Genomic DNA, 14,346 nt, shown 5'->3' with positions numbered 1-14,346 from the left:
AGAGATGACTCAAGAGGTTGAGTGCAGAGGGCATATCTTTAGTTCGCAACTTTCAAATTGGCTGCTCAAAAATACCTGTAACTCCCAAGGCCAGGAAATCTAATGCCCTCCATGGACATTTGCACTTGTGTGGTGCACATGCATACACTCGGGCACACACATGTACAAATAAAATAAAAAAAAATCTTTACAAAATTACTACTGGGGCATAAATAATTGGAACATGAAAGCAAGTTATAGCTTTATTAATCATTTTATTAAATGACAAAGAATGGTATTGTCCCCACCAATTCTCCTGCAATCTGGCATTTAGAATAGTTTCTTGAGTTCAGTGGTTCTTAAAAACATTTTCTTTGAACCACAAATGCCCCATACTCTTTGAACTCTTCAGCGGTGACCCACATCTGCCTGAATGTTTTCAAGGAAGTCATGACAGATCCACCAATCCAAGCTGAATAGCATCTGTCCCGGGAAGCTGTGATCTTGATTGGGGTTCCCTCAAAGGCCAGAATTTCCAGTTCTCTCAGGAGTCTATTCTGAAGCCCAGAAAACAGGGTAGTACCTCCACACAGCACAATATCAGCAAACAGTGTCTCCTGGATATCAGTGTCACACTTCATGATGCTGTTGCAGACCATTTTTGAGATTCCTAGATCATGAATACCTAGATGATCAGGTGTAAAAAGTACCTCAGGCACCTGGCACACGTGCTCACTCATCTGAATGACATTTCCATCTGGAAGTTTGTATTCCTTTAGGGCCTGCTGATAATTCTTGTGGGTGTCTTCACATTCCCAGGAGACAGTGCATAACTTCTCTTTAATGTCATCCACCACTGCTTTGTTGAGGATGCAGGGGAAGGTGTAACCTTTAGCAAGAAGTAGTCGGGTGAGGTGTTCTGTGATATCTCTCCCTGCCACATATAGCTTGGTGATGGCATGAGGTAAAGGATAGCCCTCGTAGATAGGGACAGTACAAGTGACCCCATCTCCACTGTCCACTACCAGGCCAGTGATACATGCAGAAGCACACAAGGCTCCCACTGCATGGTTACAAAGGTACAAGGCAGGTACGTTAAACTTCTCAAACATTATTTCTGTGGTCTTCTCTCGGGTCTCTTGTGGGTTCAAGGAGGGCTCAGTCATGAAAACTGGCTGTTCACTGGGTTTCACTCCTAGCTCCCACTCAAAAAGGTCCTTCCACAGTTTTTCCATGTCATCCCATCTAGTTACCAGTCCACGCTCAATAGGATAGTGCAGGTATAAGCCATCATACATGCACTGGGCTTCTTCTCCCACAAAGTACCTTTTCCGATTGGTTCTTGCTGATGGTATGTTGAATTTTGGATGGCCAACAACAGAGTTGATGACATGTCGGGGTCTACTCTCTCCTGAAATTCCAACTTTACAGAGTCCAGAACCATTGTCAAAAATCACAGCTGGAATATCTAGTACAGCTGGGTCAAACATGTCTGGATTTGATCCTCTGCAAGTCAGAATAGATTGTCTATTTTGACCACCCAAAGAGAGAGCAGCAGGTCTTTAACCCATGAATGTTGTCTCCTTTCTGGTGGTCCAGAGTCTGCTGAGGCAACTTCAGGGAGAGTTGCTTATTATGTCATAATGTAGCTATGACAATAACTAAATACAGTCAGAATCAGGAGGTGGGAGAGAATCTCTGAAGTGGCACTACTCTTCATTTGGTGAGAGATGAAATACTGGAGAAAAGCCATCCTGTGTCACAGCTTGCAGTAAGTAGTCTATGATCTTAAAAATCAGAGGCATAGTTTAGGACAAATCAAAGTTTCAGAATTTAGTCTTTATGTTTTTATGTTTCATTTATTCATTCATTTACTTATTTTTATTGAAAATATCTCTCAAACAGTATATCCCAACCATGCTTTCCCTTCCCTCCACTCATCCTAACTTCCCTCCCACCTTCCTTCTCCCTAATCTCTTGTCCCCCTCCATTTACTCTTCAGAAAAGAGCATGTCTCCAAGAAATAGCCAGACTGGACAAGACAAGATACAATAAGACAATACAAAAACTTTCATATCAAGGCTGAACAAGACAATTCAATAGGAGAAAAGCAGTATCAAGAACAGGAAAAGGATTGAGAGAGACACTTTGTTCCCACTCTTAGGAGTCTCACAAGAATACCAAGTTAACAGCCATAACATGTACACAGAGGACCTGGTGCAGATCCATATAGGCATATTGATTGTGCTTTCTTATCTCTGAGCCCATGTGAGTTCCTGCTTAGGCAATTTGGTGGGCCATGTTCTTGTAAAGACTATAGAAGTTAGAGAGAATGGAGGGCACCAGTCTTCGCACTTTCAATAACTGTAAAAGTGAAATACATTTTCAGTATACAAATTTTCTGAATATGTATTATATAGTATAAATTATTTATATTACATATTATATACACCACACAATATAATGTATATTATCCAACATATAGCATCACATACTATATATAATACATAGTATGTAGTATAATAATGTACCTCCTAAACTTTATACTATATATAAAAATGTAGCATATCAAATACAAAGTGTGTTATATATATATATATGCATATAAAATTACATGTGTACAGTTAACTAGGTATGTGCATATATATTTAATTAAGCTAACATTTCTTTATCTACTTTTTGTTTTGTTATTGAGGAAGTCTCATGCAGCTCATAATGGCATTAATATAGCCAAGGGTGGCCTTAAACTTCTGATCAATTTATTCCCAACACCTAGGTTCTTCGATTACAACTGCATACCTCTACACATTGCAAACAAATGTGATACCACACTTGTATTTCATTAAAATGCCATAATATTCAACATTTTCAACCTTTTTTTTTGGTTTTTTTGAGACAGGGTTTCTCTGTGGTTTTGGAGCCTGTCCTGGAACTAGCTCTTGTAGACCAGGCTGGTCTCGAACTCACAGAGTTCCGCCAGCCTCTGCCTCCCGAGTGCTGGGATTAAAGGTGTGCGCCGCCACCGTCTGGCCATTTTCAACTTTTTAAACTCTACAGAGATTGACTGCATTTATTTGTATCATGTTTATTAAATTTTCAGTGACAATCATACAAACAATACAATTTAATTCTGCTTACCCTCTGTCCTCTGTTCTCTCCATTTCACCTCTGTCAACACTCCCTCCTTCCTATAAATTTGTTCCCATCTTAATGTCTTTTTTGTATATGAAATTGATCCATTAAGTTTAATCAGGTTTGTGTGTGTGTGTTTTCAAAAGTTTGGGACTATTCTTTTGTACTCACGAGTGTGGACAAAACTTCAGAAAATGACTCATCCAGTATCATAAATATTTAGTAACCAGTATTCAGCATGGAGGGATAGGACTCCGTATGCTCCTCCCCTATCCCCTATTCATGACTGATTGTGACAGGCCCTGTCTTGTTCAGGTCCACTGCAGGTAACCATAAGCACAGTGAGTTCAAGATAGAGTGACTGTCTTGTGTCCAGATGATGCCATTTTTAAGCTCCCGATATTTTCGAATTTACATTTTTTCTGTCTCCTTTTCAATGCTGTTCTGTAGATGTAGCAATGTAGCCTTAGAGGGAGTGATACAAATTTCTTGCTATGAGGAAGCAGTCAGCCATCACTAGTTCTTACCACCTGACCTATCTATAAGTCTCTACATTTACAACCCTTCGCTACAAAGACAGGTTTCCCACATTAAGACAGAGAATATCGATTATCAGTAGAAACAAAGATGTTTTGAAAGCAGTTTAATGCTGCCTCAGTTTAACAACAGTAGTAACCCTACTTAGGGCTTATGACTGCCTCACCCAAATGTTTTCAAGTGGGTCACACATATGTGGAGAGATCTCAAAATCAGTCAGAGAGCATCTGTTTACCACCACAACATTTTTGTCACTATTGTGACTGATATGTTGGTGTAGATGTTCGTAGGAGTCACACTTGGATATGGCTTGGCTGATTTCCTCCCCTTATAGCTGCTATAGCACCTTCAACAATGATAAATCTTAGCCACAAGGGAATAACCGTTCCAGATTTATTTTTATATATCTTGCAACCAAGGTATGTGGTGTCATCAACAAATAGGGTTTTATTATCTAGTTCTGATTGGAAACTGTAATGGTTAGAAGTATATTTTTAAATTATTATTTTCTTGAGAATCCCCTACAAGTATACAATGAAATATGATAATATTCACCTCTGTTAATGCCCTTCATGTTCCTCTTGATATTCCCCCAATACACAAATTTATGTCCTCTTTTTTTTATTGTAGTAGCACACTAAGTCCCATTGGTGCTACTCAAATGTGCTTGGTTGGCATTGGAGCATGGGCAATCTGTCAGTGGCCAAAAATACAGAGAATAATTCTTTGGGAGTAACTAGCTACTTTCTTTTTGTCATAATTTTATCAAAAGCACAGAAGCCAGTGGATGAGGATGTCATAAGCACTGGATTGGAACTTGCTTATTCCTATGCTAAAAATTCATGTTGTCAAATTCCTACCTAAATATTTATGTTCATACCCATAGACCTAGATTGTGCTGAACCCTGGTCAGAAAAGAAAAAAAAACTTTTTACAATAATCAGCAGTTAACGAAGACACTCATACTTGCCAGGGTGGTGATGCTCAGTCCTATGTCTTAAATTTTTCTCAATACCCTCACATGTGCCCTGAACAAGCATCAGAAAAAAGAGAGAAAAAAGAATGTAATAGAAAGAGAATATTAAGGAGAGCTGCGAAATGCTGTACTCTGAACATGAGAGGGCTGTTGCACAAGTAAACTCACAGCACTTAGAGTTACCTGCACAGTAACTGTGCTAGATGAAGCCATCCAAAATTTTAGAGTAGGTACTGGAGGATCTCTCAAGACCCTATGCTTCACTCAGGAACTATCTGCAGTGGGCAGTTAGTTCTTAAGTGGCAACATGACATAACCATCACCTGGGAAAAGATCTTCTTTTTTTCTTTGAAACAAGGTCTAAAAATGTAGCCCATAATAGACTGGACTTGAATGTCACAGAGATCCACTAGCCTCTGCCCTACTTGTGCTGGGATTAAGAACATGTACCACCACTTTTAGCTTGGGGAAAAGATTTTTAATTGAGTAATTGTCTGGATTAGGTTGTACTTGGAGGATCATCTTGGTAATCAATGTGGGAAGATTCACTGTACTATGGGCAGAACAATTCCCTAGGTTTGATCTTGAACCTGAAGAAAAAAAGAGTGAAAGCAAGAAAGGAAGCCTGTTTGTGTTTATTTCCTCTACACTTTTGACTGCATTTTATGTGACTAGCTACTTTAACTTTCTGTTATGGTGACTTTTCTAATATGATGGACTGTTTGCTGAAATAAACCCCTTTCTCCCACAAGTTGGTTTCCCCTAGAGTATTTTATTGCAGTATCATAAATTATATTAATCAGCAACCAAGAATATTGGCAAGAGCCTGTCTTATTTGGACCTCTAAGATTATTAATAGTTTATACAGAAATATTCTTAATTTTCTAGTAAGGTTATTGTCTAGTAACCCATAACTTCTAGAAACAATGTATCCAGTCATGCAGGGTATTTTATTTCTAACTATTATTTTTAAAATAATATTTTAGTTGTGTTATAGGGTTGTTGGTTTCTACCTGGCATTCTCATATACTTCCATCATAGTTAACCCACCTCTGCATACCCTACCTCACTCCCTGTTTTAATTTTTGACCTCAATATTCCCCCTCTTTTAACCAAGTTACTATGTTCTACTATATCCACTCCCTACTCATATTGTTGTATTATCCCCTTAGATTTAATGCATCTCATTAATAGGCCCTTTATACTTTTCTGACTTCCACATGTACTCTATATTAAATATATGAAGCAAATTTTCAAAACTAGGAATGGAATGTGAAAGGGAACATGCTGTGTTTGTTTATCTGTGTATAGGTTATTTCACTCTATTTTTTCCAGTTCTATCCAATTACTTGTAAATTTCAATTCCTGCATTAGAGATGATTTTCTTTTCTTTTTTTCATTTAACTTATTTTTCATTATTTTGCATGCCAATCATGGTTTCACCTCCTTCTTCTCTTGTTCCTTCTCACTGATCCCATCTACTCCCTTCCCCATCTACACACTCCTTCTCAGTATCCAGTTAGAGACAGGTCTCGTTTGGGCTTGCACAAAGCTTGGCACAAAAAGTTGAAGTAGGATTTAGCCTGCCCCCAAAGGCTGAGTTAGGTAATCAAGCATGGGAAACAGGTTTCAAAAAGGCAGCTAAGCACAAGAGATAGGTCCTGATCTCACTACTAGGAACCTTACAAACAGACCAAGCTACACAACTATCACAGACATGCAGAGGGCCTAGCTAGGTTCCACGTAGGTTCCTACCTGTTGCTTCAGAACCCATGTGCTTCTGCAAGTGTATTTCAACTGTATCTGTGCTTTCTCTGTCATGACCTTGACCATGCTGGCTTTTCTTCAGGAGGACTCCTGGAGTTCAGCTCAGTATTTGGCTGTGAATCTCTGCATCTGCTTCCGTTAGTTACTGGATAACCACTATTTGATGACAATCAGGGTAGTCACCAATCTGATTAGCTGGCTGGTTCAGGTACCCTCTCCACTATTGCTAGCAGTCTTAACTGGGTTCATTCTTGTGGATTTCTATGAGTTCCTGGCACAAAATTGCTTCCTAACACAGAAATGACTCTCTATAAAGATGTCTTTTTCTTTACTCTCCCTCTTCGTCCCTCAGCAACCCACCTCCTAAACCCAGTCAGTCCAGACTGCTCCCTCAATTTTTTATCCCCCATGCCCACACTGCTGCCCCATTCTACCCAGAAAATCTCTTTTATTTATCCCTTACCACGGGACTTCATGCAACCATCTTTGGACGTTAATTGTTATCTAGCCTCTCTGGGGCTTTGGATTGTATATTATTGGGAGAACTTTACTCCTAATATCTGCATATGAGTGAGTACATACTATGTTTGTCTTTTTGGGTCTGGGTTACCTCACTCAGAATAATTTTTCTAGTTCCGTTCATTTGCCTGCTAATTTCATGAGGTCATTGCTTTTTACAGCAGAGTAACAATTCATTGTGTAAATATGTACAACATTTTCCTTATACATTCTTTACTTGAGAGATATTGAGGTTGTTTCTAGGTAATGGCTATTACGAATAATGCTGATATGGACATAACTGAGGAAATGTCATTGTCGTATGTCTGAGCATCCTTTGGGTATACGCTCAAGATTGGTATAGCTAGGTTTTAAGATGGCTTGATTTCCATGTCATCAGTGTTTTGGGTCTAACCCATTCTAACAGGTGTAAGGTGGTATCTCATTTGCATTACCTTGATGACTAAGGATGTTGAACAAATTTTAAAGTGTATTTTGGGAATTTGAGATTCTTTTGTTTAGATCTATACCCCATTATTTGTTATTTTGATGTCTAGTTTCTTGAGTTTTTTAATATATATATATATATATATATATATATATATATATATATATATATATAGTACATTAACCCTCTGCCAGATTTTGGGTTAATGAAGATATTTTCCCATTCTGTAGGCTGCTGTCTTGTCTTATTAAAAATGTCATTTGCCTTATAGAAGTTTTTAATTTTTGGGAGGTCCCATTTACTAATTTTCAATTTTAATGTGTGTACTCCTGGTGTTATATTCAAAAAGTAGTCTCCTGTGCCAATGCGTTTACGACTACTTTCCACTTCCTCCTCCTCCTCCTCCTCCTCCTCCTCCTCCTCCTCCTCCTCCTCCTCTTCCTCTTCTGTTTTTTGAGATAGCGTTTCTCTGTAGCTTTGGAGCCAGTCCTGGAACTCACATGGTAGACTAGATTGGCCTTGAACTCACAGAGATCACAGCCACCACTGCCAGGCTCCACATTTTATTCTATCAGGTTTAGTGTAACTAAATTTATGTTGAGGTTTTTACCCACTTTGACATGAGTTTTGTGTGTGGGGATAGATATGGATCTATTTGCATTCTTCTACATGTCGACATCTGATATTTCAGCACTACTTGTTGAAGGTGCTTTTTTTCATTGTATAATTTTAACTTCTTTGTAAAAAAGTCATGTGTACAGTGCTGTGTGAATTTATGACATGGCCTTTGATTCAATTCCATTAATCTACATGTCTGTTTTCATGCCACTACTAAGCTGTTTTTATTGCTGTAGCTCTATAGATAGTACAGCTTGAAGTCAGGGATAGTGAAACCTCTGTAGGTCCCTTTATTGTACATGATATTTTGGCTCTCCTGTTTTTTTTTTATTTTTTGTACGAAGTTGAATATTGTTCTTTTGAGGACTATGAAAATTGTGTTGTGATTTTGATGGGGGTTGAATCTGTAGATTGCTTTTGCTCCTACTGACATTTTTATTATGTTAATATTACCTATACATTAACATAAAAGATCTCTCCATTTTCTGATATCTTCTTCAATTTCTTTCTTTACAAACTTGAAATTCTTGTCATACAGTTCTTTCAGTTGCTTGGTTAGAGGTATCCCAAGATATTTTGTACTATTTGTGACTATTGTGAAGGGTGTTCTTTTTCTGATTTCTTTCTCAGCCTTTTTATCATTTGTATGTAGGAGGGATTCTGATTCTTTGAGTTAATCTTATATCCTGCCACATTACTGAAGGTGTTTTTCAGCTTCAAGTGTTCCTTGGCAGAGTTTTTGGGGATATATATATATATATATATATATATATATAAAATTATATAATCTGCAAATAGCAAAGTTTTGACTTCTTCCTTTATAATTTGTATCCTTTCGATCTACTTTTGCTGTCTTATTGCTCTAGCTAGAACTTTGAGTTCTATTGAATAGCAATGGAGAGATGGACAGCCTTGTCTTGTTCCTTATTTTAGTGGAATTACTTTGAGTTTCTCTCAATTTAATTTGATGTTTGCTTTTGGCTTGCTGCATATTGTTTTTATTATGTTTACATATGTGCCTTGTATCTCAAATCTCTCCAAGATCTTTAACGTGAAGGGGTTTTGGACTTTGTCGAATGCTTTTTCAGCGTCTAATGAGATGATAATATGTTTTTTTTTCTTTCAGTTAATTTGTGGTTTACATTGATTTTTGTATGTTGAACCATCCCTGCATCTCTGGAGTGAAGCCTCCTTGGTCATGGTATATTGATTTTTGATGTGTTCTTGAATTTGGTTTTCTAGTATTTTATTGAATATTTTTGTATCAATGTGCATGAGCAAGATTGGTCTGTATCACTTTTGATTTGTTGCAACTTTGTTTGGTTTAGGTATCAGAGTAACTGTAGTCTCATAAAAAGAAATTGGCAATGTTTCTTCTTTATCTATTGTGTGGAACAATTTAAGGAGTTTTGGTATTATCTCTTATTTGAAATTCTTGTAGAATTTGGTACTGAAATCATCTGTCCCTTGGCTCTTTTTTATTAGGAAACCATTAATAACTGTTTCTATTTCCTTAGGGGATATATATATATATATATATATATATATATATATATATAGTTTATCTGGTCTTGATTTAATTTTGGTATGTGGTAGCTATTAAGAAAAAGACAAGTATAATATTTGCTCACTCATAAGTGACTTTTAGACATAAAGCAAAGAAAAAACAGCTTACAATTTACAACACCAGAGAACATAAACAACAAAGAGAATTCTAAGAGAGACATACAGGGATATCATCTACATGGGAAGGAGAAAAAAAACAAGATCTTCTGAGTAAATTTGAAGCATGGGGATCATGAAATAGGGTAGAGGAGGGGGGAATGGAGAAAAACATGTAGCTCAATAAAAATAATTTAAAGAAATTTTCTAATTTTGTGAAATATAGGTTTTTGAAGAATGACTTAATAATTCTCTGAATTTCCTCAGTGTCTGTTATTCTGTCCCCTTTCCATTTCTAATTGTGTTAATTTGGATATTCGCTCTCTACCTTTTGGTTAGCTTGGATAAGGCTTTTTCTGTATTGTTGATTTTCCCAAAGAAATCTTTGTTTCATTGATTTTTTTGCATTGTTCTTTTTATTTTGTTAATTTTAGCCCTCAATTTGGTTATTTCCTGTTGTCTACTCTTTTTCAGTGTGTTTGCTTATTTTTGCTCTAGAGCTTTTCAGGTATTCTTTTAAGTTGCTAGTGTGAGGTTTCTCCAAATCGTTCATGTAGACAGTGCTATGAACTTTCCTCTTAGCACATCTTTCATAGTATCCCATAAGTTTGGGTATGTTGTGCCATCATTTTCATTGAATTTTAGGAAGTCTTTAGTTTCTTTCTATTTCATTATTGACCCAGTAGTGAATCAGTTGAGTGTTATATGGAGTTTGTAGGCTTTTAGTAATTTGTTTTGTTGCTGTATTCAAATTTTAAGCCATGTTGATCTTAGAAGAAAAAGGGAGTTATTCCAAATTTTTTGCATCTATTAAGATTTTTTTTGACCAAGTATGTGGTCAATTCAGAAAAAGTTCTGTGAGTTGCTGAGAAGAATTTATATTTTTTTTATGTCTGGGTGAAATGTTCAATAGATGTCCGTTAAGTTCATTTGAGTCATAACATCTGGTAATTCTCTTATTTTGATATTATGTTTCTCTCTGACAGACCTGCTCATTGCTGAAAATGGAGGGCTTATGTCTCCCACTATTAGTATGTAGAGATTGATGCATAATTTAAGCTTGAGTAATATTTCATTTTCTTTTCTTTTTTGTTTTTGTTTTTTTGAGACAGGCTTTCACTGTAGCCTTGGAGCTAGTAATGTTTCTTTTACTAATGTGGTTGCCCTTGTATTTGGGGCATAATTGCTGAGAATTGAGACTTTATCTTGGTGGATTTTTCATCTGCTGAATATGTCTTTTTTCTTCTCTTTTGATTAATTTTGGTTTGAAGTTTATTTGGTTATATATTAGGCTAGCTACACTAGCTAGTTTCTTAGGTCCTTTTGATTGGAAAATCTTTTCCCAACCCTGTACTCTGAGGTAATGTCTATCTTTGAAGTTGAGGTCTGTTTCTTAAATGCAGTAGAAGGATGAATACAGTTTTCCTGTTCATTCATTTAGCATATATTTTTTATAGGCAAACTGAGTCCATTCATATTAAGGGATATTAATGACCAGTAATTGTTAATTCCTTTTATTTGGCTCTGTTTTTGCTGGTGAAAGTATTGCGTGCTTCCGTTTTAGGGATTCGCTGTTGTGAAATTATCTATTTATGGGTGCAGCTAACATACTTGGTTCGGAATTTTCCTTCTAGTACTTTATACAGAGCAGGGTTTGTGGATAGATATTGTTTAAATCTGGTTGTGTCGTGGAATATTTGTTTTCTCCATCTATGGTGATTGTATGTTTTACGGTGCATAGTAGACTAGGCTGGCATCCATGGTCCCTTAATGTCTGCAAAACATCTTTTCAGGACCTTCTGTCATTTAGAGTCTCCACTGAGAATTCAGGTCTAATTCTGATAGGTCTGCCATTATACATTACTTGTTCTTTGTCCTTTAGAGCTCTTAATATTCTTTCATTATTCTTTATGTTTAGTGTTTTGATTATTAGGTAGTGAGGGGCTTTTGTTCTGGTCCAGTCTATTTAGTATTCTGCAAGCTTCTTGTACCTATTTAGGTTGGCAAAGTTTTCTTCTACTATTTTGTTGAATATATTTGCTGTGTGTTTGAGCTGGAATTATTCTCCCTTTTCTATCCCTATTATTCTTAGATTTAGTGTTTTCATGGTGTTCCAGATTTCCTGGATGTTTTGTGTTAAGAATTTTTTTTTATGTTTTTCCTGCATGTATGCCTGTGCAGTACATGCATGTTTAGTGTCTGGAGAGGCAAAAAAAAATGGACATTGAATCTCCCTAATATGGAGTCAATAGTGGTGAGCTGCCATTTGATTGCTGAGAATTCAAATCAAAGTTTTCTGGAAGAGCAGTCAGTGTTCTTAAACACTGAGCTGTAGCGAATGAGAACATGAGGGAACTGGATGGTTGAGTTGGGGGAAGGATGGAGTGGGAGAGCAATGAAAGAGATATCTTGATACAGGGAGCCATTATGGGGTTAGGGAGAAACATGTTGGTAGGGAAATTACAAGGAATCCACAAGAATGACCCAAGATAAGACGCCTAGCAATAGTGGAAAGGGTGCTTTGTACTTTGTAGTCAGATTGTTGAATATCCTGTAATCATAAAACCTTCATCCGGTAGCTAATGGAAGCAGATGCCGAGATTCAAAGCCAAGCACCAGGCAAAGCCGCATGAGTCAAGTTGAAAAGAGAGGGAAGAGAGATTATATGAGCAAGGGTGGTCAAGATCTTGATTGGGAAACCCACAGAGACAGCTGACCCGTGCTCGTGGGAAGTCATAGAATCTAGTGTGACAGCTGGTGAAACTTTATGGGACTAAACTAGGCCCTCTGCATCTGGGCCACAGTTGTGTAACTTGGTCTGTATGAGGCGTCCCTAAAAGGAGGACCAGGATCTATCCGTGGTGCACGAACTGGCATTTTGGAGTCTATTCCTTATGTTGGGATGTGTTGCTTAGCTTTGATACAGTGGGGAGGACCTGGACCTACCTCAAACTCAATGTGACAGTCCTTGTTGACTCCCCATGGAGGAAGTGGATGAGGCTCTAGATTTTTGACTGTTCCAGGTTTTCTTATCACTCCTCAAATACCTTTTATTTTAACAGGCTCTCCACAAATCCTGCCCCCCAACTCAATTTCCCTTCCTCTTCTCCAACTTTCTCCAATTATTGCCCCACCCTGAATCCCCAGTCTACATATAATAATTTTCTATTTCTCCACACCAGGGGGATACTTTAGTGCCCCCTAGTCCTTTCCTCCGTACTTAACCTCTCTGAGTTGATGAATTGTAGCTTGGTTATTTCCTTAACAACTAATACCTACATGCAAGCAAATATTTATCTTTCTGTGTCTGAGTTAGATAAAATTTTCTAGTTCTATCCTTTTGTCTGCAAATTTTATTTTGTTATCTATTTCAACAACTGAGTAAAACTACATTTTGCAAATATACTACATCTTTCTATCCATTCTTATGTTGAGGAATATCTAGGTTGTTTCCAATTTTTAACTGCTGTGAATAGTATAGTAATGAACATGGCTGAGCAAATGTCTACGTGGTAGGCTAAAATGTCCTTTGTGTTTATGTTCAAGAGTTCTGTATCTTAATCTTGAGGTTGATCTATTCCCATCATTCTGATGAATAATCATAGTGATTTCCGTAGTGGCGATTAAGTTTTTACTCCCACCAACAATGAAGAAATGTTCTCCTTGACCCACATATTCACCAACATGAACTGTTATTTGTGTTATTGATCTTAATAATTCTGGCAAATGTTATAAAATTACAAAGTCATTTCAATTTGTATTTCCTGGATGGCTAAGGCTGTTGAATATTTCTTTGTGTCTCATTAACTTGAGTTTCCCCTGTTTTAAATTCTGTTTAAAACTGTACCCCATTTTTGAGTTGATTATTTGGGTTTTTGATATCTAGTTTTTACAGTTCTTTATATATTTTGAAGATCAACCCTTTGTCAGATGTGAAGTTGATGAAATTCTTTTCCAATTTTGTCACTGCTGATGTGTCTGATTGACAGTGTTCTTTTCCTTACAGGTTTTCAGCTTCATAAAGTCCCAGGTATTAATTTTTGATCTTAGTGTCTGCAATAAAAGTGTTCTGTTCAGAAAGTTATTTCCTGCTCTAAGGCATAACCTCTTTTTTGTCTTCTATTGGAGTCAATGTATCTGGTTTTATGTTGAGATCTTTGGTCCATTTGATGTTGAGTTTTGCTCAATGTATGAGTATAAATCAATTTACATTCTTCTGCATGCAGGAACTCAGTCTGTCCAGCACCCTTTCTTGAAGATGCTTTTTTTCTCCAGTGCGTATTTCTGACTTCTTTATTTAAAAAATAGGTTTCCATTAGTGTGTGAGTTTATCTCTCTCTGATTAATGTATTTGTTTTTATGCCAATACCATGGAGTATTTGAACTAGGGAATGGTGAGACCTTCCACAGTTCTTTTATTGTTGAGAATTGTTTTAGCTCTCCTCCTTTTTATTGGTTTGGTTGGATTTTGTGTGTGTGTGTGTGTGTGTGTGTGTGTGTGTGTGTGTGTGTGTTTCCATATGAAGTTGAGAATTGTCTATCAAAATCTGTGAAAAGTTGTGTTGGATTTTTTATTGAGATGTCATTGCATCTGTAGATTGCCTTTGCAAGATACTCATGTTTACTATGTTAATTCTACCAATCCATGATACTGGGAGATATTTCTATCTTTTGATATCTTATCCAATTTCGTTTTTGTTTTTTTTTTTGTTTTTTTTTTTTTTTTTGG

At 36.9% G+C, this 14,346-nt stretch overlaps 1 protein-coding gene across 1 annotated transcript; it reads right to left on the bottom strand.

Annotated features, from left to right (window-relative positions):
- Positions 1-338: 338 nt before the first annotated feature.
- On the bottom strand, positions 339-1,469 carry LOC121444399 (actin-related protein T1). The gene has a single exon (XM_041646213.1). The coding sequence runs from the start codon at positions 1,467-1,469 to the stop codon at positions 339-341; it is 1,131 nt and encodes a 376-aa protein (XP_041502147.1).
- Positions 1,470-14,346: the final 12,877 nt, after the last annotated feature.

This window comes from Microtus oregoni, unplaced genomic scaffold (assembly GCF_018167655.1).
Source record: "Microtus oregoni isolate MIOR12 unplaced genomic scaffold, Mior012 000122F_ref0000035, whole genome shotgun sequence".
In the NCBI taxonomy this organism is placed as follows: domain Eukaryota; kingdom Metazoa; phylum Chordata; class Mammalia; order Rodentia; family Cricetidae; genus Microtus; species Microtus oregoni.
The sequence above is the reverse complement of the archived record's forward strand: the minus strand, read 5'-3'. Positions and strand labels throughout refer to the sequence as shown.

Bases quoted from the DNA above. Each gene is read 5' to 3' on its own strand.
- LOC121444399 (XM_041646213.1), bottom strand. From the start codon at position 1,469: ATGTTTGACCCAGCTGTACTAGATATTCCAGCTGTGATTTTTGACAAT.